General features: G+C 43.4%; 2 protein-coding genes across 8 annotated transcripts in view; both read left to right on the top strand.

The window, feature by feature from the left end:
• The window catches only part of usp45 (ubiquitin specific peptidase 45), a 46690-nt gene extending 41207 nt beyond the window's left edge, over positions 1–5483 (top strand). For both annotated transcript variants that reach the window (XM_036129575.1, XM_012872901.3), the window contains exons 17-18: positions 234–378; positions 2019–5483. In XM_036129575.1, coding sequence (XP_035985468.1) covers positions 234–378; positions 2019–2149 — 276 coding nt within the window. In that variant the 3' untranslated portion in view covers positions 2150–5483. The remainder of the gene's footprint in view (positions 1–233; positions 379–2018) is intronic.
• A 7678-nt stretch (positions 5484–13161) lies between these two features.
• On the top strand, positions 13162–24920 carry pnisr (PNN-interacting serine/arginine-rich protein). 6 transcript variants are annotated; one of them, XM_021321657.2, is made up of 13 exons: positions 13162–13300; positions 13748–13859; positions 13978–14154; positions 14731–14781; positions 16989–17245; positions 17939–18131; positions 19800–19990; positions 20114–20254; positions 20344–20443; positions 21044–21097; positions 21463–21648; positions 23186–24260; positions 24588–24920. In XM_021321657.2, the coding sequence occupies exons 2-13, from the start codon at positions 13769–13771 to the stop codon at positions 24619–24621; spliced, it is 2550 nt and encodes an 849-aa protein (XP_021177332.2). In that variant the 5' UTR covers positions 13162–13300; positions 13748–13768; the 3' UTR covers positions 24622–24920. The 6 variants fall into 6 exon arrangements, with proteins under 6 accessions (XP_021177332.2, XP_021177333.2, XP_021177330.2 ...); XM_021321658.2 differs by having other exon boundaries at positions 14728–14781; positions 17939–18107; XM_021321655.2 differs by having other exon boundaries at positions 14728–14781.
• The last annotated feature ends 173 nt before the right edge of the window (positions 24921–25093 follow it).

The raw sequence follows: 25093 nt of genomic DNA, 5'->3' as shown, positions 1-25093 counted from the left end.
TGATAAGATGCTCCTCCCAAAAAAAAGCTCCTACACACACATCCCTCTGGTGACGTCCCAGAAGGCATAATGCAACAGATCAGACGTCCTTTGAGTGCAACCATTTGCACCCTACTTGTTCTTGTCCTTTTTATTTATCTGTTTTAAATCAAACGACTTGGGTTGTGTAGGACGGCAACAAACCAGGGATTTTCTGTGATTTGCCTTCCTCTCTGTTCCTCCGTCGTCTCCAGAACCTGGCTGCCGGTGAGTGCGTCCTCTACAGCCTTTATGGGATTGTTGAACACAGCGGCTCCATGCGGGGCGGCCACTACACCGCCTATGTGAAAGTGCGGGCCCCTCAGAGGAGAACGGAACAGCGCCACAAGAACCTGTCAGGTCAGGGGTCCGCCTCTTTACAGCCTGCTTCTGGTTTTTGTTTCGTCTCTGTGAAGCAAAGTCGGGCACCTAAAAGACAGGTTAGATGGAGAGCTTCATCGCTCGAGGAATCTGTGCAGATTAACAAAAGAAATCCTGTGAAGGTCACTGAAAAGCACAGGAAACGAGTGTCTCTGCTGCTAACAGGCTGGTGTTGCGTCTCGGAGGCTGAGGTCGCTGATGGTACCAAGGTCAAAGCGCGCTGTTAGAATAACTAGTCTGGATGGGTCTGACCAAAGATCATCTGTCACAGTGGTTCTTCTTTCTACTCTAGCTGCTTTACTTTAAAACAACGCCGTCATGCGAAGCAGCGAGCGCCACATTGGGAAGAGTCTGAAAATAGATTTGGAAGCATGACATTTAAATTGTGCCCCATATGCCGGATCAAACTATCAAAGGCGCAACGTGGAAACCTAAATGGAGCCGGGGTGGCATCTGCCAACTGAAAACCATGTTCGTATCCATCTATAGATGAATGACACGCCGTGCGTCTGGTTTCAACAAATAAATTGAGGCTATAAGGTAATTGAAAGATAAGAAATTGTTTTCAGCGGAGCTGTTACTCTTCGCCTTGCAGAGAACGACCTGTTTTAGAGGCTGACATCAGCCCTCAGCTCCGATGTAATTAGCCTGATAAACTGTCACAGCACTGAGCCATTTTTAGGCAGCGTGACTCCGGCTTGGTCCAGTTTCCTCTTTTTTTTTTTTTTTTAGGGTTTATTTTATTTCTTTTTATTGAAGGCAGTATTTTTACAAGATCCCTGAACTGAACAATCTTAATTGTGGGCCTTAGATTTTTGAAATTGGGTCTTGAACCAGGTTTAGTTGTCTTAAATTTGTTTTTGTATTGCGTCTAGCATTGTTTTTTTTTCTGACTAATGTGCTAGCTTGATTGATTTGCTTCATTATTAGTAGTATGAGGAATATTGCTGTTTTTACACTGTTGCTATAAAACAAAACCCTTTGATGCAGGGAAATATTAGCCCCTGTTGAAGTGAATCTAAGTCAACCCGGGCGTTCAGCTTTCCCAGCAAACCAAGCCGAGCCAAAAAAGGCCCCTAAATGTCTGTCTGTACCCAATTGTCAACAATTTGTTTCTCATCTCTTCTTGAATTTCTTTAGACGGTGGCATGATGTTAAATGTGCTTTACAGATCTTTTTTAGCAGTTTGGTGAGACCGCAGCCAGTAACCAGGCCTGGGTTTACTTAGTGGAGTTGAACTGAATAAATATAATCCTAATTCAAAATTGCATTTTAATGATATTAACAGGTCGGTTTGACTAAAAAAGCCAAAACTAACAACATTTGATAGATTTAAATTGAAGACCTACAGAACCAAGAAGAAGTTTTTACCCCTATTGACCAAAAAAGGTCTTGACTTTAACTTCCTGACACTTGCAGATACCCTGTGGAAGTGTAATGTGAGAACTCCTTCATGCACGCACACAGTTGACTTAAAACCGACCTGAATTCAGTCTGACACAGATGAGTCTAAACGTTGTTTCTCCTGTTTTTCTCTCTATTTCCAGGTATTTTCAGAATGTTTCATCTCAGAAACAACCCTTAGTCTTTCGTGATACTGACACTTTTCATGTTTTTAGGTGCGAAAGATGCCGGCAGCAGCTCCCAGGGCCAGTGGGTGTACGTCAGTGACACCACTGTTCAGACGGTGCCAGAGTCCAGAGTGCTCAGCTCTCAGGCATACCTGCTCTTCTACGAGGAAATGCTGTGATGTCATCTGTCGACGCGACTCCTCCACATATCTGTACTTCTTTGTATCCAATTTGGGTAACAATCCTTTCAGCCCCTCGTACCGTTTGAATATATAAAGAGAAGAAAGAAGGGAATATATTCCTCTGCTTACTTGCTTGATTTACATAAAGGGATGTTTTCAAAGACAAAAGACATGCAAGTGAAAAGAAATATGAATGCCAACATTGACTGGGTTTTACCTGGCTTTTCATTTCAATTCCTTAATATGCTTACTCTCGTCTTTTTGCAGAGAGCTTAAGAGAACGATCGGCTTTGAACCTGAGCTGTTCAGTATTTATAATTTATCTCAGTCTGTGTCCCTTGCCTAAGGTATGGAATGCATAATAATGTTTGCTAGCAGAATGAATGCATGCCGAACTGCGATCTCCACTGACTTGTCGATGTCAATAAACTGTGTGCGCGCACGCGTGTCAGAGAGTGAGTGAGCGAAAGACAAATGAATGTAGCTGGAAGGTGCTATGTATATCAGTTAGGCTCATTACACTAATTATCTTTATGAAATGATTCAATCTAACTAGTCGATGTGGTTTCCACAGCTTTGCTAACAATCTGATTTACCCAGCGATATTGCCAAGTTGCTCCTCAGAGGTCTAGGTTTGTCTGCAGCTGCTTTAACGTTGCCATCAGTTGTATCCCATCATGCACCTGCAAGAGGAGAATCGGCATCAGAAACTGTTGGTGTGGAGCTGTTGGCTGTTTTAGTGGGACGAGCTAAGCTGCTACAATAAAAGTCAGATCCACTGTTGGTATATTGTGGCATATATTAATGAGTAGTTGTCAGAAAAACACAGGCGGTTTATTTTATTATTGTTTAGTAATACTGCTGCAAAGGCAAGAAAAGTCATCTTTAATTGGGGAATCTTCAATGAATGATCCCCACTGCCCTTGGTAAACATCGGTGAACTAATAATCAGTAAGGACCCGTATTTGTGGATGTAATCAAAATTTCTAAGTCAATAGTTTTACCTCATATTTATCTATTTTAGATATGATTCAGCCTGCTTCAAGCAGGTAACTTTAGGTATGTTTGCCCATGTTTGTCCAGCTTGCAAAGGAAAACCACATTGGGTCGTAATCGGTTCACTCAGCGTGCAGAAAACCCAGAAACAAAGTGGAGAAGACGCTCCTTGCAAAAAACGTTTTCAAGAAGAAAAAAAGTCATTTCTGATGGGCTTTTTAGAGATGAACCAGGTAGAGATTTTGAGGCTGATATTCAATCAAAAAACAGTTTTATAAAGCTCTGCGCTGCTGACACCAATTTTAGCCAATTCCAATTTTTCTATATATAAACTATAACTAAAAACTTTTTTGTTTATAGAACTAAACGAGGAAATGTTTACAGTAAAATAAAACAAAGATTTCTACAAAAACACCTCAAAGTTTGAGTCATGCGTCTCTGCTTCTTTGTAAGTCTGCAAACAACGTAGAATCCTGCATGTTAGGGGACAGAGCCATCTGTAAAAATAAAACCCGCTTAACAAGAATCTCCTTTACCAGACAGATTACAGTTTACTAATCTTTTTTTTTTTTTTTCTGTTTCCATAGCCTAAATGTAGAAGAGCTCCATATCATGAGATGTTCTTCAGCTCTGTCTGAGTTACAGTATTTAATCTCTGATTTACAGTTGGGTTAGATTGCTAAATGATTTGTTTATTTAGTGTAATTATAAAGAGCATTTAAGCAGCTACAGATTTATGTATTAGAAACTAAGGTGAAATCATTCTGTGAGAACAGCTGGTGGTCGACAGCTCTGCAGGAAATCACGATTTGATTTATTTCAATGGAAAAAAACTAAACAGTGAAACTCTTAAGTATTTTGTGTTAGTAATGGTTGTGGCTAGCATTACTAACTGTAAACAGCAGTCTCTACAATAAGTACACCGCTGTCATAGCTGAGGGAGTCAGATTGCTGATGTATCCTAATCCAGAATGATCGGCGACAGGTTGGACTTTTCTGTGAAACAGAGCAGTGTGTCCATAACGCATTCATCTTCCCGTTGCCTGCTGAAGAGTCGCCCTCTGTTCAGAAAATGGCTTCTTTTCTACAAGCTCCGTAAAGCTTTTCCATCTCCTCGCTCTTGATTTTCAAACACCTCACTGATACACTAAGGAGCTGAATGCTCTTCCCTCTGAAACAACTTCCACTCTGAAGATTGTTTTCGTCAGCGCCGCCTGTTAACACTCAGGTGTCGGATTAGGGTTAGGCTATTACCGATTTGCTGCTAGTCTCTGGATTTCTCTTGGTGTTTTTTTTTTTTTTCTACCCTGCTCTAAAGTAAAGACAATACATTATAGGACAGAAACGTATTGTGTGAATGCAAATTGTTTTAACATTAGTAAAAATGAGAAACCCACTAATATTACAACGGCTAGTTTTACACTTTCATCACTAATCGTTTAAGTTTAATCCTCCTGTAATATAACCTCGCTAATACTAATCAAAACTGCTAGGCATAGCACCTTTTAAAAGCAGCGCAGCACTTATTTTACAAGCCTCCTCGCTTTTTATTAAATCAGAATGTATAAATATCAGTCTATCTGTGAAACGGGTTTTGCCAAAGACAGGTTTCGCAAGACGGAGCAGAGTTTACGTTATCACTCGTAGTATTTCGAGGTCATCAGTGCACCGCACCGCACAAACGAACATGGACGACGTTTCTTAAAGTGACAGGACCACGTCTGCCTCCATCGGGTTTGGAACTGGCTGGGACGAGGCGCAGCAGGAGATTCACAATGCTGTGATGTAGATACAGAGCAGCAGATGTTATCTTTTCTAATGCCGTCACAGAGATAGGAGGAAAAAATGTAATTTAATAATAGAAAATGTGTAAAAGGCTTTAGGTGTAACGAATACAATCCGTTTGGAGAAATGTTCAAATGAATGTGTTGCCTAATCCAGGCATTTTCTTTTCTCTCTTGCGCGCCAATCATTGACTATTGGGTCACAACATTAAGAGTTTTATGTTTATTGTCGTTTTTTCAACAAGGATGAAATCAGTGCCTGTGCCTCCATATTAAGATACATGTGTATGATGAGAATGAAAGTGTAAAATAAACAGGGATATGTGTGTCTGATTTATGTACAGTGCTGTTTCCTGTTGGCAGAAAAAGTACAGAGTGTGTGTATTCGTGTAGGAGATGCAGCGCAACCTCATGGTGCTTTGGGCGTGAAAGACTTTTGCTCCCTGGAATTGAAAGCAACACAAAAGCGAAATCCTGTAATGCCTCAACAAACGTTTTGGAACGAGTATAAAACACGTTGCATCAAAAATAAATCCGATTTGTGAACGGCACGGTCTGCGGGACTCCTTTATTTCCAAATGTCAGCTTTTTATGGAACAGTGCTAGCAAAAGCGAGATCACAGCAGATTTTCTGTTTCCTACTTTGAAACTTGTCAGACCGTTGTTGTTTTTTTGCTGCTTCTTTTTTCTTTCTTTCTGTCCGGGCTGTCACTGTGCATCCCGCCATGCCATATTCCACCCATCGCGGCCTGTTCCCGGCCCTGACGGGTGCAAAGCAGCACTGCTTGGGAACATGTCGCCGGCTGGTGAAGAGGAGGTGGGTGTGGAATCATGAAAAGGGCAACGTCTAAAAGCATCTCCCTGCATGTCCTCTTGACTCTCGCGTGCCGTGGCGTCCCCGTCACACAGCTGGAACATCGGGACCGGTTGTCAAGCGGCCACCAACGAAAACGGCAAATCCCTCCTGAAATGTGTTTGTCTATTTTTAAAAGGGGCAGGAGGGCTTCTAGCTGGAGGACACGCTGCTGAGGCGTTTGACGTGATTTAATCTCACTTAATGAAATGTCCCCTCCCCTCCCCCCCTCCCTTTCTGTGAGACACTTTGATGCAAGTAATAAGGTGCTGCTGGAGTGCTGCCTTACCAGCAGAGGAGGTTAAGATTGTCTTCTTCACCATGCAATCTGCTGTCACTGTCTGCAGACGCATAACACCCAGCACTCAACACGTTTTCTCGTGCAAACATCAACCCACATGGACTGCACATGCCTGGGGCTCTGTTGTTCTTAGGGTGCTGTTCACCCTCCACAACACAGCACAAGACGGCATCGAACAACACCTGCAAAAGCATTTTGTTAAAGGACGGTAAGCAATTATTTTAGATTGTATAATACACTATGTATTATACAATGTAGCTTAAGCAAGCTGAGTACCAGCTATGTCGTTTTTTTTTTTTTTTTTTGTCATCTTTAAATATTTCTCGGAATTAGTGTCACAACTCTAGAGATGCCAGCATATACAGTCTTATTCAATAAATTAGAATATGCATTTCATAGAGGCTTCTTTGGGAGATTAAAAGTACCTTTGGAGAACCAATCTAAGCTGGTATTAAACCTACCTTTCATTAAGCCCCCATTTCTGCAGGATTTTATTTTTATTATTATTAATCTGATGCTATATTCTGATCTTAAATGCAGAGTTAGGTAGTAACTGGTTACATTTACACGGTTACATTTACTTGAAGTTTTTGAAAAAAAAAATTACTTTTAGGAGTAGTTTTAATTTCCTTTTTCTTTTGCTTAAGTAATATTAAGAAATATCGCTACTCTTAGGTAACATTTCTGACTACCCAACCATCAGTAATTTCACTGAATAAAGAACGGACTTGTTTTCACCAAGAATACACGAGAAAGACACACCTACAGTTTATGTGAAAGTGAGACTTTTTGTTGGCACACATTTGTTGTTTTAATGTTATTTTCTATGTACTGATCCATTTGGAGGTCAAGTGAACATACAGTAAACGGTAGATATTATTGGTAGTACTTTGCACTGTTCTGACACTGTGTTAACTGCTGTTAAATATTGGTTTCATTAATGTTGATTAGAAAAATATCTGAATTTGTTACTTTGTAATTGTTATATTCTTTTAGTCTTTAAAATTCCAGATTTTTTTACTTATGACAAAAGTCTTATTACATCACTTTTAAATATTAAGATGTGATGATAGGTTACTCAATACTTGTAGTAGCCTTCCTACTGATTTTTTTTTTTTTTTTTCACTCGGGTAATTTCTTGGTTGGCTACTTTTTATTTTTACTTGAATAAAAATATGTTGAAAGAGTGCCACTCCTTTACCGTTTTTGTCTACCCACCTCTGCTTAAATGCTGTGTTTTTTATTAGCTGGATTTGGTGTGTGTGTGTGGGAGGGGGTAACAGAAATAAACGTTTTAAAATACTGTCAGTTTGTTAATCTATATAATGTTATCCTTAGTGAATACTGAAATAAATGAACTTTTAAATAATATTCTAATTTCTTGAATATGACTATGTGCCACTGCTATAGCATTTACACGCTCCTCAAATCACCGTGAAATGATTGAGGTACAAAATTCACTGCACCTCAGCATAGTGAAGAAACCTCAAGACCTCAAAACCGAGACACATAACAGATGTACTTGATTTTCCTGTAAAATGTACTCAAATTACTCCCGTCTAGACCCATGTAATGTGTGTTTTAGTATACCCGTCATGCAGCTGTATTAAAAATATTAGCAATCCAGCTACACTAGATAAATTACTGGTTTTGGTAGATATATGTTTATAGGGAAAATATTTTAAGAGTAGATGTAATACAAAACCAACAGTCATTCATTTAGCTGATTTTGTGAAATCGGTTCGAGTAAGGAGGTCATCCTTTCTGTGAAAAATCACGTCAGACATGCACTCCTTATCACAAGAAGAGGCCACACGTGTTTTACATGCTGATTGTAGTGCCTTCCTCTAAAAACGTTTGTAAAATGTGTAATTCCAGATATTGTTTAGAAGAACAGCGCAAACAGTTGTTCTGAGCAGGAAATGAAAAGCAGCTTAGCCATGATTCTAAGTGCTTTAAATGGAAACCATTAGGATGTGGAAGAAAATGGAAAGACACTATTTGATTGATCAGTCCATGAAAGGGCCTAGTTGTGAACACACAAAAGGATAGTTTTTCATATTTTCAAGTAAATTATAAAAACTCCTTTTCATTTTCTACATGGTTATCCTCAATTGTAGAAATAGACAAACATGTGATTTATGTAACTTTAGCTCTGGGCTCTTCCAATGGGCTCACCACCTGTCGGAGGGGCCAAAGGGGTCGGGTGCATTGTACAATGGGTGGCAGTCGACGGTGGGGACCTTGGCATTCCGATCCTCGGCTGCAGAAGCTGGCTCTTGGGACGTGGAATGTCACCCCAGTGGTGGGGAAGGAGCCTGAGCTCGTGCGCGAGGTTGAGTGGTTCCGACTAGAGATAGTTGGACTTACCTCGACGCATGGCTCTGGAACCAGTCTCCTTGAGAGGGGCTGGACATTCTTCCACTCTGGAGTTGCCCCTGGTGAGAGGTGCCAAGCTGGGGTGGGCATACTTGTTGCCCCTCATCTCGGAGCCTGCACGTTGGGGTTCACCCCGGTGAACGAGAGGGTGGTCTCCCTCCCTCCTGACTGTTGTTTGTGCTTATGCGCCAAACAGCAGCTCGGATTACTCACCCTTTTAGAGTCCTTGGATGGGGTACTGGAGAGTGCCCCTCCTGGGGACTCCCTCGTTCTTCTGGGGGACTTCAACGCTCAGGTGGGCAATGACAGTGAAACCTGGAGGGGCGTGGTTGAGAGGAATGGCCCACCTGATCTGAACTCGAGTGGTGTTCTGTTGTTGGACTTCTGTGCTCATCATTGATTGTCCATCACAAACACCATGTTCAAACATAAGGGTGTCCATATGTGCTCTTGGCACCAGGACACCCTAGGCCGCAGTTCGATGATCGACTTTGTTGTCATTTCATCTGACCTGCGGCCGCATGTCTTGGACACTCGGGTGAAGAGAGGGGCGGAGCTCTCCACTGACCACTACCTGTTGGTGAGTTGGCTATGATGGTGGGGGAGGAAGCTGGTCAGACCTGGCAGGCCCAAACGTATTGTGAGGGTTTGCTGGGAACGTCTGGCAGAGTCCCCCATGAAACGGAGCTTTAACTCCCACCTCCAGGAGAGCTTTGAACACGTCCTGAGGGAGGCGGGGGACATTCAATTCAATTTTTCAATTCAATTTTATTTATATAGCGCCAATTCATGAAACATGTCATCTCAAGGCACTTTACAAAGTCAAAATAAATCATATTATACAGATTGGGTCAGATTATACATATTGGTCAAAAATGTCCTATATAAGGAAACCAGTTGATTGCATCAAAGTCCCGACAAGCAGCATTCACTCCTGGAGAAGCGTAGAGCCACAGGGAGAGTCGTCTGCATTGTTCATGGCTTTGCAGCAATCCCTCATACTGAGCAAGCATGAAGCGACAGTGGGAAGAAAAACTCCCCATTAACGGGAAGGAAAACCTCCGGCAGAACCGGGCTCAGTATGAACGGTCATCTGCCTCGACCGACTGGGGTTACAGAAGACAGAACAGAGACACAACAAGAGAGACAAAAAATCACAGAAGCACACATTGATCCAGTAATCTGTTCTACATTAGATGGTAATAGCGGGTGATCTGTCTTCTCTGGATGATGTCACAGTTAACAGAACGCCAGACCAGGTGTACCTACTATGAAGATAAAAGAGAGAGAACAGAAAGTTAAAAGCTGAAATTACGAGAAGTAAGGCAAAATTGAAGAACAGTAGAACTCAGTAGTGAGAAATTAGAAAAGAAATATATATAGCCTATGGCAGCATAACTATAGAGGTAGCTCAGGGTAACACTCTAACTATTTGTCAAAAAGGAAAGTTTTAAGATTAGTCTTAAAAGTAGACAGGGTGTCTGCCTCACGGACCAAAACTGGGAGTTGGTTCCACAGGAGAGGAGCCTGATAGCTAAAGGATCTGCCTCCCATTCTACTTTTACAGACTCTAGGAACCACCAGCAGACCTGCAGTCTGAGAGCGAAGTGCTCTGTTAGGAACATACGGGGTAATCAGAGCTCTGATATATGATGGAGCTTGATTATTAAGGGCTTTATACGTTAGAAGAAGAATCTTAAATTCTATTCTTGATTTAACAGGAAGCTAATGAAGGGAAGCTAAAATAGGAGAAATATGATCTCGCTTGTTGATTTTCATCAGAACTCTTGCTGCAGCATTTTGGATCAGCTGAAGACTTTGAACTGCATTTTGTGGACTTCCTGATAGTAAAGAATTACAATAGTCCAGCCTTGAAGTAACAAATGCATGGACTAGTTTTTCAGCATCACTCCTGGACAGAATGTTTCTAATTTTGGCGGTATTACGGAGATGAAAAAAGGAAACTCTGGAAACCTGTTTAATATGGGATTTAAATGACATGTCTTGGTCAAAAATAACACCAAGATTTTTTACTTTATTACCAGAGGCCAAGTTACTGCCATCCATATTAAGTGAATGAGAGAAGATGAAAGTAACAAAAAAAAAAAAAAAAAACATTGGTAAGAATAATAAACATCAGCTACATACTTATCAGTCTGGAATATTTGGGAAATTAATTTAAGGGCTCCACAAACCCAGAAATCTTGCAGAAGAGCCTCTTAAAGTAAGACGGATTTTCTCAAGCTTAATAAAATACAGTGTATCTCGAAGCCAATGGATGTATGATGGAGGTTGAGGCGACTTCCATTTTATTATAATTACTCTCCGTACCAAAAAGGTCAGGAAAGCCAAGGAGTCTCCACAGCCCACCTCCACAGTCCTCCTTGGACTGTGGAGTCCAAGGAGGACTGTGGAGGTGGGCTGCAGAGGTGCAACCCCCAAACAAAGCAGTCAAGTGGTCAAGCTCCAACTTCATGCCAAAAATGTCAGACAAAATAGCAAAAACTTTGGACCAATAGTTGGAAAGCTGAGGACAGAGCATGATAGTGTGGATCAAATTGGCTGGAGAATGTTGGCGACTGTCACAGGCAGGAGAAACTCTGGTGTAGAACTTGGCCAGATGTGCTTTAGTATAATAAGTGCGATACACAAGTTTGCTGTGTTGGTTAACGCGGCTCTGCAGCATCGCGTGGACATCGGGGGCAGTTCCCCTGGATTGGCAGACCGGAGAGTGTGTTCCAACTACAGAGGAATCACACTCTTAAGCCTCCCTGGTAAGGTCTATTCAGGGGTTCTGGAAAGGCGGGTCCGTCAGATAGTCGAATCTCGGATTCAGGAAGAGCAGTGTGGTTTTCGTCCTGGCCGTGGAACACTGGACCAGCTCTACACCCTCAACAGAATCCTGGAGGGGGCATGGGAGTTTGCCCAACCAGTCTACATGTGCTTTGTGGATCTGGAGAAGGCATTCGACCGTGTCCCACGAGGGATCCTGTGGGGGTACTCTGGGAGTATGGAGTACCGGACCCTTTAATAAGGGCTGTCAGGTCTCTGTACGACCGGTGTCAGAGTCTGGTCCGCATTGCCGGCAGTAAGTCGGACTCGTTTCCGGTGAGAGTTGGACTCCGCCATGGTTGCCCTTTGTCACCGATTCTGTTCATAACTTTTATGGACAGAATTTCTAGGCGCAGCCAAGATGTTGAGGGGATCCGTTTTGGTGGCCTTAGGATTGCGTCTCTGGTATTTGCGGATGACGTGGTCCTATTGGCTTCATCAGGACTTGATCTACAGCTCTCACTGGAGCGGTTCGCAGCCGAGTGTGAAGCGGCTGGGATGAAGATCAGTGCCTGCAAATCCGAGACCATGGTTTTGAACCCGAAAAGGGTAGAGTGCCTTCTCCGGGTTGGGGAGGATGTGCTGCCCCTAGTGGAGGAGTTTAAGTATCTTGGGGTCTTGTTCACGAATGAGGGGAAGATGAAGCGGGAGATCGACAGGCGGATTGGTGCAGCATCTGCTGTGAAGCGGGCGCTGTACCGATCCGTTGTGGTGAAGAGAGAGTTGAGCCAAAAGGCGAAGCTCTTGATTTACCGGTCGATCTACGTTCCTCCCCTCATCTATGGTCACGAGCTTTGGGTCATGACCGAAAGAACGAGATCCCAGATACAAGCGGCTGAAATGAGTTTTCTCCATAGTGTATCTGGGCTCTCCCTTAGAGATAGGGTGAGGAGCTCAGTCATCCGGGTAGGACTCAGAGTAGAGCCTCTGCTCCTCCACGTCGAGAGGAGCCAGTCGAGGTGGCTCGGGCATCTGGTCAGGATGCCTCCCTGGTGAGGTGTTCCAGGCATGTCCCACCGGGGGGAGACCCAGGGAAAGACCCAGGACACGCTGGAGGGACTATGTTTCTCAGCTGGCCTGGGAACACCTTGAGATTCCCCCGGAGGAGCTGGCCCAAGTGGCTGGGGAGAGGGACGTCTGGGCCGATGGATGGATGGATAGCTCTGGAGTCAGGAATCCAAAACAAATCATTACTAAGGAAGTTAAATGCTGAAAGACAAAAATAGGAATCAATGGATAAAATTAATACACGTTATCGTAAACTTGTGCTATTTAATAAATAATGTGAATGAGATTTTTAAGAAACAATGCAATTAAGAAAATAACTCTTATCTCACAAGTTAAAACATGGCTAAAGACAAGTAAAATATGGTTGAATGCAAATTGTGGAAATTGTTGAGCATTGACAATTCAAAAGGGTGTCTGCTATGAGGTCCGCTTGCTTCGATCCGCCATGAAAACCCACAAAAGGTTGTGCTGGTGGTGCTGCGTTTAAGTGCTGTTTGCGCTTGTTGACGCCTTGCCGACACTACCTCGAGTAGTGAACTGTAGCTACGGGGGAAAGCATGCAATTTCCACTACTATAAGGTCAACAACAAAAATTAGAAATTGCTCAGTATTTAACTGACCAACGTTCTTACTTGTTTGAATGAAGTTCTTCCTTTGAAATAATAGATTGTCGTGAAACCTGAAAGCTATAAATATAAAGTTTTAGCTTCAAAAATGCGCCATTGAGTCTTCTTACAGATAATACACACGGGGAGAAAAGGTCCCCTCAATTTTTATGAACATGCGGCATAATATGTCCCGTTTAAGTGCAGCGTCACAACGCTTTGCTGCTCCCCCGACGTGATGTTTCGCATTCCCAGCATCCCGCGAAGGCAGCACGGCTCCGCTTCCTCCTCTGATTCTGGACCTCGGTGACTGCAGCCATTTTGATTTGAAACCGCATCTCCGGAGAGAAGCCGCCTGGAAGAGGTGGGAATTGTGTAACGCCAAGATAGGTAAGCTCGTTTCACTTCAGCCAGCCTCCCCTTTCAGCTGTTCGGTGACATTTATGGAGGCTGTGGTGTTGCCTTGGCGGCAACGAGCGGCTCCTCCACGAGCTTTAAAAACCAGCTAGCATTAGCTTGCGTTAGCTTCCTTAGCTCTCTGTGGTGCGAGGCTGTTTTAGACGTTGGCACCTTATCAGCCCAAGCGTTTATTTTGGTCTCTTACGTCAACACGGCGCAAGACCCTTTGCTGCACAACGTCTGCATTGCAAAAAATAAAAAAGAAGAAGAAGGAGGAAAAATAGCTCTATGCTTTGCAGGAATCTCCGACGTTCATTTGGCCGGTGAGCCAGCGGTAACGTTGGCGCTTCTCTGGCCATTGCGGAGCGACGTCGGTAGACCTCTTTGGGCGGATGTCGTGCTAACTGCACCTGAATGTCACCTGTCCGGTTGTTGCAGGTTTTAGCGCGGAGAGGAGCGATGTGGGACCAGGGAGGACAGCCGTGGCCGCAGTGGCCTCTGAGCAGCCAGCAGCAATGGATGCAGTCTTTCCAACACCAGCATGACCCAGGTTAGTTAAAAAAAAAAAAAAAAAAAAAAAAAGCGCGTTCACGCTCTAAAACAGTATTATTGGTATGTGTCGTGAGAAAGGTGTCGGACCGTTTGGGTTATTTCTCTTGTTTGTTCAGGTCAGGTGGACTGGGCTGCTCTGGCGCAGGCCTGGATAGCCCAAAAGGAGTCAACAGGAGGACCGCCGCACAGCATCCAGCCTAATGGGCAGGACATCCCAGGCCTTGAATCCGCTCCACCGGCCAACCATGGCGCCTTTCAGGGCGAACCGCCGTTTGGAAGGTTGTGGCAGCCAGGTAAACGCTGAACACCTGCTTTGGTTCTGCTGTCGCACTTTAAAGCTGTCATTCACTTTTCAGACCAAACCTCTGAGTAATGTGCCAAGGAGACATTTTAGTCTGTTTGTTTTATCCACCTGGACACCTTACATTCTGTAGACTGTGTGATATTTGCATTTAGGGATAAACAGATCCGGGGTTTTATTTTCCAATACACATTTTAGAGAGTAAATGTATAGATTTTGCTAGATTAGATGTTCTGGATGGTGTAATGATTGTTTTTCCTGACGACTACGACAGTAAATCCTAACAGAACAGCTATAGACCAGTTCACTGCTATTGTTTTTATCCGGGTTTTTCGCGCATTCGCGCCGGACTGGAAGGCAGAAGGCGAACACATAGCGGGCGCAAACAAAGGAAACTGACCAGTTCTCGACGTATTTTTCTTCTTTAGATAACGTATCACAAGATTGTTTTAAGAGTAAGTTGATAGTTGATATCGGGACACAGTCACCAGCAACCCCCCATGAGGGATTAAGCAGGTCAGAAAATGGATGGATTAATGGATGTTCACACATGTTTGTGTAACAGCAGAAAGCGGAGTTGGACACAGACCGCGCCTCAGCAGAGAGGAAGACCTGCCTGGTAAGTTAAAAAAAACATTGTTCACAAAGGATTATTTTGGTGTTTTTGTCTTATTAAAATGGGTGGGGGTGTCGGCGACGTTGCAGCGTAAACACAGACGTACTTGCGCGCCTGAACAGGGGCGTAATGCAGCCGCTGTCTCTGCTTCTCCCGGCCCCGTCTAGTGATCGCCACCTCCCCTCCGCCGCTATTTCAGTAGAACAATGACCAGTGCAAAATGAAGTTGAATTTACCGGAGATGAAGTGTAAACTGCAAATTCTGTTGTAGTATGATGGCTCCCCCAGTCAATTGGGATTGTCTGCCTGGGTCCTTCTTCACTGAAGATATCCATTTCTTTTGTCTTTCTTCGCTAAACGAAAGAAACGTACATCCAACGATTTAGAATGCCTCTGTGTGCAACCAGGAGCACAACAAGTCATAGGCATTGTTTACATTTTGAAAATAAACTAACTAAAAGCACGCTCTAATTCACCCGTTTTGTAATGATAGAATGCGAGAACAGTCCTGTGTTTGTCTACAAGCGGGACCCTGAAGTAGCGCGGACGTCACGCGTGAACTACCCTATATGTTCCCGACAATATCTCTGACTTGACACGTGTGTCTACAGTCCTCACTAAATTCACGTCTCCTTTGTTGACGTGCTAGGCTCACATTAGCTTGTTTACTCTGTTTTGATGTGAGCCTTTAAAATAAAATCTTAATGACACGGATGGTGTGCAGGTCCCTAAAGAGAGGGTACTGAAGTTTTGAGATACTGGTCATTGCGTCTGACTCAACCTGAAAGACCAAAATCTAAAGTTGCACGTACATTTCGATATATTTTATAATACAACTTTAATATGTATTAGTAATAATGACAATAACTTTTTTTTTTTAAATATAGTTATCTTGACATTGACATAAACATTGCAAAGGAACGTGTCCTCTGCATTTACCCCATCCCTTCAGGGAGCAGCGGACTGTTGCTCAAGGACCCAGAGTGGCAGTCTGTGGGATTCGAACCTGGAATCTTGCAGCCTCCCCGGGACACAAGCACCCTGCTCTCTAACCACTAGGCCACCACTCCACCAAATGATAGAAAAATGACAAATTCAGAAAAATAAATGCATATGTCCAAATCCAATTTTCCCAACTTAAATCTACAGAGACCCACAGTTACAGCAGCTTATGTACTTATGGCAGAAAACTGCAAAGTGCTGCTAGTGACATTATATCCTGTCTCTTCTCTTGACCCCCAGATAATACAGCAGGGTCATCAGACAGAAAATATAGCATTAGAACAACACAGCATGTGAAAAAAGAAAAGAAGTCTCACTTTAAATGAAGTGGCGTAGATGTTTCTGATGGGTTTTTAGTCAAAGATCCTTGTTCTTCGTAACTAGAGGTGGGTAGAGTAGCCAAAACGTTTACTAAAGTAAGAGTAGCATTACTTACAAATATACAACTCTCATTGAAATAAAACGTGTGGTTGAGTAAAACTAGTTAACTAGTTATAACTTTATTTAAAAAAAAAGGTTAGTTAACTAGTTACTACTCACCTCTGCCTATAATGCCGTTGGACACACTGAACATGAAACTAGGCAGTGATTTAATTTAGATAATTATTATAAAATGCTTGACTCGTTAACGATTTGACAAATCTGAAATGACGGCAGACCAGCAACAGGCATCAGGAGTTGAGTTCAGTCAACGACTCGGATACAGTCATAAAAAGGCAGCACAGCTCTGAGGATCTGATCAGGACGCCTTTATTCACATTTAGCCATTTGTGCGTGGCTGTTGAGTAAAAGCTGAGTTTTTCCTTTTTGGCTTTCGTCTCTTTTTACTCCAAAGTCAGCAACCTCAGCCAATTACTGTAAAAGATGACACATACTGGTGCATGGGGGAACTACTTATTGAATATGAATAGTTTAAAAGATGCTTAATGTAGTTTTTGACAGTTCTTTTTTTTTTTTTTAGAAATGTTTGTACGTAAGATGAAATGAGAGCAGCTTAAACCAATTAGGATGCCGTTGCAGCTGGGCTACAGTTTGGATTCAGACTTCTTTCTCTCAGCCCTCCTTGTATCGTTATGACAGGAGGCGGGGTAACGTGCTGCTGACAGACGGGGTCCTGATCTGCTCTCCTATTAGTGGGCTCTGAATGAAAGGATCTTCTGAGTTGTTTTCGTCAACTAAGAAACATTTCTGTGGATTGTGCTTCTCAGAGTGGGGAACTCATGGTCAGGCCCCTCCTCCTCCACCTCCGCCGCCACCACCACCACCCACTGAGCAGCCCTGGATCCCTCCAGGATCAGGACCCATGGAAGTGGTGACTCCAAGCGAGGACAGCAACAGCCAGGACAGCGTCGAGTTCAACTCTGAAGCCCGCCATGGGGTTTACCCCCAGAACAGCCATGGGTATGGGGCACAGCCCGACAGCTACGCCATGGCCCCCATGGCCATGAACCAGTTTGATTATCAGGTATGCAGATGCTACAGCGCAAAATGTTGAAGCTTGTTGGTTTTAGTGTGAAAACCAAGTATCAGAGGAAGAAGCAGTCCACAACAACTGAGCGGACCCCAGCATCTAGCTTTCTTCATGTCCAGTTTGGGCTTTTTCAGCACTCTGCATGTTTGGGGCTTAACAGATTTCACAGACTGCTGAGTCTTACAAAATTCACCTTGTAACATTAGAAGATGTCCGTGGACAGAAAAACAAAGCCTTTCTTCATGCTGGTATTGAGTGTGAAAATGCAAACATGTCTCCATTATGTAACTAAGATCAGCGTGCTCAGTGACATTTGCTTAGTCGCTCTAAATGTAACAGGTTAGTGATAAATCATGTTAATGTTGCAATGTGTTATTCAGAGTTGGGTCTTTGTGGAGCCGCCAGCAGAATACTGCTGTGCATGTAGTTGTTGCCTTTGAGCTAAAAGTTGACCTCTAAGTGAAAAGAACAGGAAAGGCAAGAATTCTGGCAATAAAAATAACTAATTACAATCTGATTAAGGAATAAACTGCAGTAAGGGTGACCAGTAACCTCTCAGGACAGCTAGCTCAGTGAGATGTTAGCATGTTTGAGGCAGCAGCAGCTCCACGCTCAGTGATGGAAGTAACGGTAAGCTGTGTGAACTTTGGGCCTGTTTTAATTTTCCCTCTGTCCTTCCTTTCCCAGCACGGAGCAGCTCCATCGTTCGCTCCGACTCCTGCAGGATTTCACTCCCCCTACTGGCAGGGTCCTCCTCAGAACCGGCGAGACAGCCGGCCGCCCACCGGGTTCAGAGACCGGCCCAGGTCGCCCATCCCGGTCCCTGTCAAACCCCCAGAGGCCCCGGCACCACTAGGTGAGCAGGACTATCGCTTTTCTGGTAAGCCTCATGACATTTGAATACGTGTGCAATGCTTTACAGAAGTATTGCACACTCTCTCAACAGCAGGAGTTCTCAACCATCTCAGAACCGGGTGCGGGTCAATTCTGTGCGCTCACAACAATAATAAACAACACACCTCCATGTTTGTTGTTGTTTTTTTTCCGCATGAAAAAGTACAAAACTTCTGCGGTTGTTTTATGGAAATTCAACAGCTCTGCTAAAGTCAGAGAGTTTCTATTTTGAATAAAGCTTGGTGAGTAAACGCAAGTCATGATCGGATTATTTGAACCCATATAAACGGTTCATTTGGAATACGTTCATTTTAATCCGAACGCATTTCAATCTGATCAGGGAACGTTGCGCATGTAGACAACTCCTATCATTAACAAGCTAACAAGCTAACAGGCACACTGTGAGCTACCAGACTGATGTTCAGGCGGCAGCCAGCAGGACTCTGCTTACAGCCTGCAAGCCAGGCGCTGTCAGAGTTTCCTCACGTTGAAACTGAACAAACGTCAGATATTGTAATTTCCCCTGCTGTTGAGCTCTCCCTCATCAGTGACTCCTTATTGTTTCAGCTCCTGGATCACTGTGGAGCTCTCATGCCGTGTCAAATCTCTCACGTTACTTTTGTTTTTCTGAAGCGTGACATGCTCCCTATCTTTTGAGGACTTAGTTTGACGTGTTCTGTGTCGTCATTAGTAGAATTTACTATAAAAAAGTAGAAAATGCCGCCTTGCAGCCAGGCTTATATTACAGTGAATGAAACCCTGCTCTCAATTCAAGATACTGTTTTAGCCTTTTGTTTATGTATAAAGTTTTTTTTTTTTTTTTTTTTTTACAATATTTTATTCGATTCCTTTAAAGTATATTTTGTGCTTTTTTGCTTTTGTTTCAAATGTAAAATATAAAATCCGGTCAGTGATCATTGTCTTTTTTTTTGTTTACCCTTTTTGTTTGCTTCAAAAAAAATAAGTATTGATAATGTTTACTGATAAAATATTAGATGGATGAGTATGAAGAGTGGTAGTAATGATACTCATTCTACTGCCAACGCATTCACCATGCAAGCGTTTATTTGACCGTGTACAGCAGCCAGAGTAATCAGCTCACACCTTTCTCTTAATCTGTGGTACACGTCACCTTGGAGGTCATTGGGGAGAGGAATGTGACGGTTAAAAACCCAGAGGAAATCTTATTTCTTTAAAATAGATTATGGGCTTTTTTTTATGTATGTCAGAGGTCCTTATGAGTAGTTATGTGTCACCAGTGCCAGCATTTATAACACTGCAGTTCTGAATGCTAATGAAGAAGTTGATCTATGATTAAAGTCTGATATTTCCCTGTAGTTTTATTTACATTTTTTATCCCACCTTCTGCGTGGAAAGTGACTTACACAAGCTTAATAAATTAGACCCCTAGACTTGAATAGGTTCATAAATTCATTCAGTTGTTTCCTGATGATTTTTCCATGTTCTTTGATTGTGGTTATTGTATTTTAGTCTCAGCAAACCAAGCCAACAATGTTATGCCCTGAAAAGTCAACAAGCTAAAAGAGAAACTGTAAAGGGGATTTAAAATATTTAAAAAGACTCTGAGAGTTATAGTATACATGTATTAAAAAATAAATAAATGACTTGTATAATTAGATTTGAAATATTTCAGATGCCGTAAAGCGACGCACCCTGCCGGCATGGATCAGAGAGGGTCTTGAGAAGATGGATAGAGAAAAGCAGAAGAAGCTGGACCGGGAGCGAATGGAGAAGGAGCGTGCGCAAATGAAAAAGGATGATGGGAAAGAGCACAAGGCCAACATGGAAGGGGATGGGCCTCGTTTGCCCCGCAAGAGTAAATTTGTGAGTCTTTTGGGTTTTCCCAGGTTATGTTTCGTTAATAAGGAAAGACTCGCTGCTCTGTGGCGTTGTCTGTGGACACGAGGCGTCTCTCTGATCTCCATCTCTGCTAACTCCCTCTACCAGGACAGCGACGACGAGGGCAACGATGACCACGAGCACGAAGAGAAGATAACTATCAAAAGAGAATTTTCCACGCGCAGCCCATCTCCGCCCGCAGAAGACAGCGAGCCAGAGCTGACCGATGAGCTGAAGGAAGAGCTGCTGGTCAGTTCCTCCAGCCCCTCGTTTCAGCGTGGAGACAGGCCCCGCCGGGATGAGTGTAAACGTTGACGTGTCCCCTCTCCCTTTTTTAGATGGGCATAACTAAAACCCTCCTGACAGAGATCCTTCTTACTGTCACCAACGAGGAGATCCAGCACATTGCCAGAGACACCCACAGGAAAGCCATTCGAGGTCTGCCTGCCTTTTCCACTCCACACACGAGCAGAGCCTTTTTTCACCCAACACACATGGCAGATGTCTGCAGATAAATGATGTCCACCTTAATCTGTTCATGATATTCTTACATGTAAGAAAGCTGATTGAATGTCACATGGAGATAGTCTGACAACCACTCTGTGCTAATGCACCAGAGGGAGACAGCACACATGGCTCTGACTGATTGTATTTAGAGATCTCCAGTTTTCCTGCTGAATGTCTAAAGTCTCAGTAGTCACTGAATTCACCGATAGACGGAGGAAGAGACGTTATCTGTTGAAGTTACTGCATTAGTACAGATTGGTTCTTTCCCTGCTGACCCACTGTTTGACTTGGATTGTGTGACACAAGTTTGTATGTTAACCCTCTCCTTTTTTTTTTCTCTATTTTTATTTTGTTTTTCTACTTTTTTCTTTTTCTCTTTTGTTTCTTTTTTTTTTTATCTCTTGTTACCAACGGCAGCTCTTGTGACTAGTGCTTAATCTGTGGCCCCCCTTCTCTAGCGACTCTCTTGCCTTAGAGACAATGGCAGTATGTTTTTTAACATGTTGTTCCTGTTGTTGATGTGAATCAAAGCTCCTGCAAAACAGCTGGCACAGTCAAGTGCACTGGCTTCTCTGACCGGTCTCAGTGAGTATCACTTTTTCTGTCCCCGGGGAGGGGAGGGGGGGTGCAAATGGTTACAATTCATGGTACGGCGTTAGACTGGGCAAAACAACAACTTAAGACTCTAGTTTTCAGATGATTTAAGCCAAATCTTCTGTTTTTTATATTTTTAGAAAGCATGCTGTGGACTTGCTACGTTACAATACTTCTTTAAGAGCTATATGCGTTCTGTTATAAAAGGGTTATTGGTGGCAGAATCCAGATTTCTGTAGGATTAAGTGCCTTTGATGGGATTCCTGTGTTTGACTGGTTTCATTACTGGAGCCTAATTGTGGGAGTGCGTCCTGTTTCCTTCCAACAATGAACAATCCGGGGCTCTGTTGTGGCAGGCGGGATCGGAGACTACGGCTCGGACGAAAGCGAGGATGACGACGGCCACAGTGCCCGAGGATCTGACTCGTCCGACACAGACGAGGAAGAACTGCACCACCGCATCCGAGTAAAGCAGGATGCCTTCCGCCGCAAGGAGCAAGAAATGCAGGAGAAACTGGCACAAGACGCTCTGCTCGCGCGCGGTGAGTCCCGCCTTCACTGCTTCTTTAAGCAACGAACGCACCGTAGCACCTGACCCTATTAACACTTGGAAGAAATTGAGTCCTTTTCTGTGGTCTTGCATCAAAACATGGAGAAAAGGAAAAATTGGGAAGGTTTTTAAAGTCTAATGGATGCCTACAAGTACAATAAAAGGATTGTCATTGTCTTCGCTGTCCAGGCCTTTATTTTTTAGACTATATCAACATTTACAATATGATTCCAATAAATTATGCTTATGATGTTATGGACTATATGAAGATACAGGCTGACATGTTGTTGTCGTAAAATTTTGTAAAGTTTCCTAATACAGTCTGATAAGAGATAGATAATGCTCCAAATTGTCCTTGCCAACAATGTCTATTTATATGGCGCATTTAAAATAAGTAAATGCTGAAAATGCTTTTAAAGTTAGCCAAGCGCATGACAGAATATAAAATAAGATGCACCATTTGTTTTTTTTTTAAGTCTGGCCAACAGGTTTTAATTTTGACCTAATCGTTTTTGCGTCTGGTTTGTTGCATAAAAGAGCAAAAACGTGCTGCTGACTGCTTGATAGAAGTGGCATCTAACCTGAGCCTTTGAGTTTTACTAAGTTCATAACAAAGTGGATCAAATGATTTGCTATTGGTTGTTTCATTCATAGAGGAAATAGTGGAAGTTCTTGGTTTGAGTGGATTTAGTGAATCCAGATTTTCACCATTTGATCTGCTATCAAGGAAAGATTCAGCTCAGAAAAAAACACTGCCTGATTAATTGGAGTTTGCTTAACGTTGGCGCATGTTAGAATGGGATGTAATTATCATAATAATTATATCATAATAATCATTTAAAACTTTAAAGGTAATCAAATTTTATAAATCAATGCATAATGCAAACAGACAGGAAGCCTGTGGACAGATTGCTTTTTAGCAGCAGTTGAAGGAGCAGCTTCACTCTCAACAGTCTGTAAACTGAGAAGGCAAAGTGTGGCGAGCATATAGAGAAAAGAGCTGATCAATGCAGAACTTAAAATCATTCAAATATGTCAAGTTGCTAACCCCGTATATAGTTTAACAGCTGTACATTTTAAACCCCTAAATCTGGAAAACTGAGATGGGGATTAGACTTCCTGAACCAAAATACTTCTGGGGTCCAAAATGATATGTTCCAGATATGTTGCTTTTTTTACTTTTTGTCCAGCCGAGTCTTTAAGCAGCACTTTGTATCAATTTATTATACGTTCCCGGGGGAAACAGGTACGCTAATAAAAAAAAAAGAATGTTTCCTTCAGTCTGTTTAAGCCCAGAGAGGATTTAGTGTTTCATTCAAAAAAAAAATTGTTAATGGAGACTTTTACAATCCTGTGGGGATTGCACAAACACTGAAGACTAGTCAACTGCTTTGATGGATGATTAAATAAAGGAAAAGAAACATTTGATAAAGATAAACTTAACGACAAAAGTGAAAACTGCTCAGCCCAGCCTCATGTAAAACCTTGTTCCCGAGTTAATTTTGGATCTTTTTCTTTGTCTTTTCCAGAGGAGATGGCGAAGGAGAGGTTGAGCAGAGAAAAGGGGGAACACAGCGAGGGTCAGTCAGAAAATGCATATAAACAGGAAGTGAACGAGAGGGAGCCAGAGTCCTCGTTAGACAGGCGCGCGTCTCGCAGTGATGAGGGCAAGCATTCAGGCCGAGGGAAGGAGGCGTCCAGGCGAGGCGCCAGCGACTCCCCAGCCAACGGTCACAGCAGCAGCTCCCGCTCCTCCTCCAGCCGCAGCAGCTCCCACTCCTCCTCCACGTCCTCCTCTTCCTCCGCCTCCTCCCGCAGCTCCTCTCGCTCCTCTTCCCCACAAAGGAAGAGGAGGCGCAGCCGCTCGTCATCCCGCAAGGCGCGGCGCCGCAGCCGCAGCCACAGCTCCCACCGGCACCGCGGCGAGAAGGCCAGGGACCGGAGGAGGAGCAGCGCAGAGCGGTCGGGCCGTCACAAGCGGGAGCGCAGCGCCTCCAGAGAGCACAGGAGCCACAGGAGCAGATCCCGGTCCAGGGAGAGAGGCAGGGGCAGGGGCAGAGACAGCCGCAGCCGCAGCAGAGACCGAGGGAGAGACAAGGAGAGGAAAAGGAGCCGGGAGCGCAGGGACAGCAGTCACGGTCGGAGCAGCAAACACAAACAGAAGGCCTCCAGCAGGGACAGGGAGAGGAGGAGAGACAGGAGCCGGAGCCATGAAAAAGATAAGAAAAAGAAGGAGAAGGACAAGGACAGGGAAAAGGATAGCGATAAAAAGAAAGACAAGCCTAGATCTAAAGACAAGGAGAAGGAAAAAGGAGGCTCTGTCACCGAGGAGAACGACAAGGCTAAGAAAAGGAGGGAGAGCGACTCGTTCACCAACTCCCAGAGTGACAAGCGCTCTCGACAAGATAGCAAGGCCTCCAAGAAGGGCTCCAGCAAAGCTAGCAAGAGGCACTCAGACTCCGACTCCAGTAGGTCCCCCACCCCCGAAGTTAGCAAGGAGAGAAAATCTAAGAAATCCAAACGTAGTCGCTCCAGGTCGGTGGAAAAATCTCACAAGTCTGGTAAGAAGGCAAGCCGCAAACACAAGTCTAAGTCACGATCAAGGTAGTATTCGTTTTTATCCTCTCTACTTACTCTTTGATTGAATGTCTCACTTTAAGTTGCATTTTCAGCCAAATGTTGACCTGTGCAAAATGTCATTGCAGCAAAGTGCTCAGCTGTGTAAAATCCAGTATAAAGACAAAACACGATGGTTTTATATGCCTCGTTTTCAGTACATCTTTCTGTTAGCCAAACGTAAAACTGCTGTTTGTTGCTTTGCCTTGTGTTCTGCATGGTGGCGTCTCCTATGCAAAAACCTGCAGAACGTTAGTCTGTATGCTGGGAGCGCTAAACGCGTTATTAATGTGGCGCCATCCGCCTCTCTTTCAGGTCGACATCGCCGTCGCGTCGAAGCAAACGCTGAGGAGCACAGTGGACACGCGGATCTGTGCATTTAACCGCTTAAAATTCCATGAGTTGAGCAGGCTTGTCTCATTATAGAGGCAGTTGTGTAGGTGAACACCCCCCTCATACATTTCTTTTATTGTAAATATGCTGTAATTTTTAAAAAGTGTGACTGGTGAACAAGACATTTTGAATGGTAGATTTCATTATGCAGAGTTTGATCACACTAAAATCTGAAGTTGTCATTTTAAAACAAGATAAACATTTTTTTCCCCGTCACGTTGTTGTAAGATGTCCAATAAAACCCTTTCTTCCTTGTTTTGTCTCATCTTGGTTTTCTGAGATAGATAAGATAAACATGAGCCTTTGTTTTATGAGTATTAGGAATGTGATTGGGGGTTGATTAAGCTTTAAAAGGGGGGATAAGCAATTAACCTGATCTTTTATAGCCAGTTTATGGACTGATTTTCTTTTTGTTTTTCATCGTGTCT

This window comes from Fundulus heteroclitus, chromosome 3 (assembly GCF_011125445.2).
Source record: "Fundulus heteroclitus isolate FHET01 chromosome 3, MU-UCD_Fhet_4.1, whole genome shotgun sequence".
Taxonomy (NCBI): domain Eukaryota; kingdom Metazoa; phylum Chordata; class Actinopteri; order Cyprinodontiformes; family Fundulidae; genus Fundulus; species Fundulus heteroclitus.
Note: the sequence above shows the minus strand (reverse complement) of the source record. Positions and strands in the feature narration are given on the sequence as shown.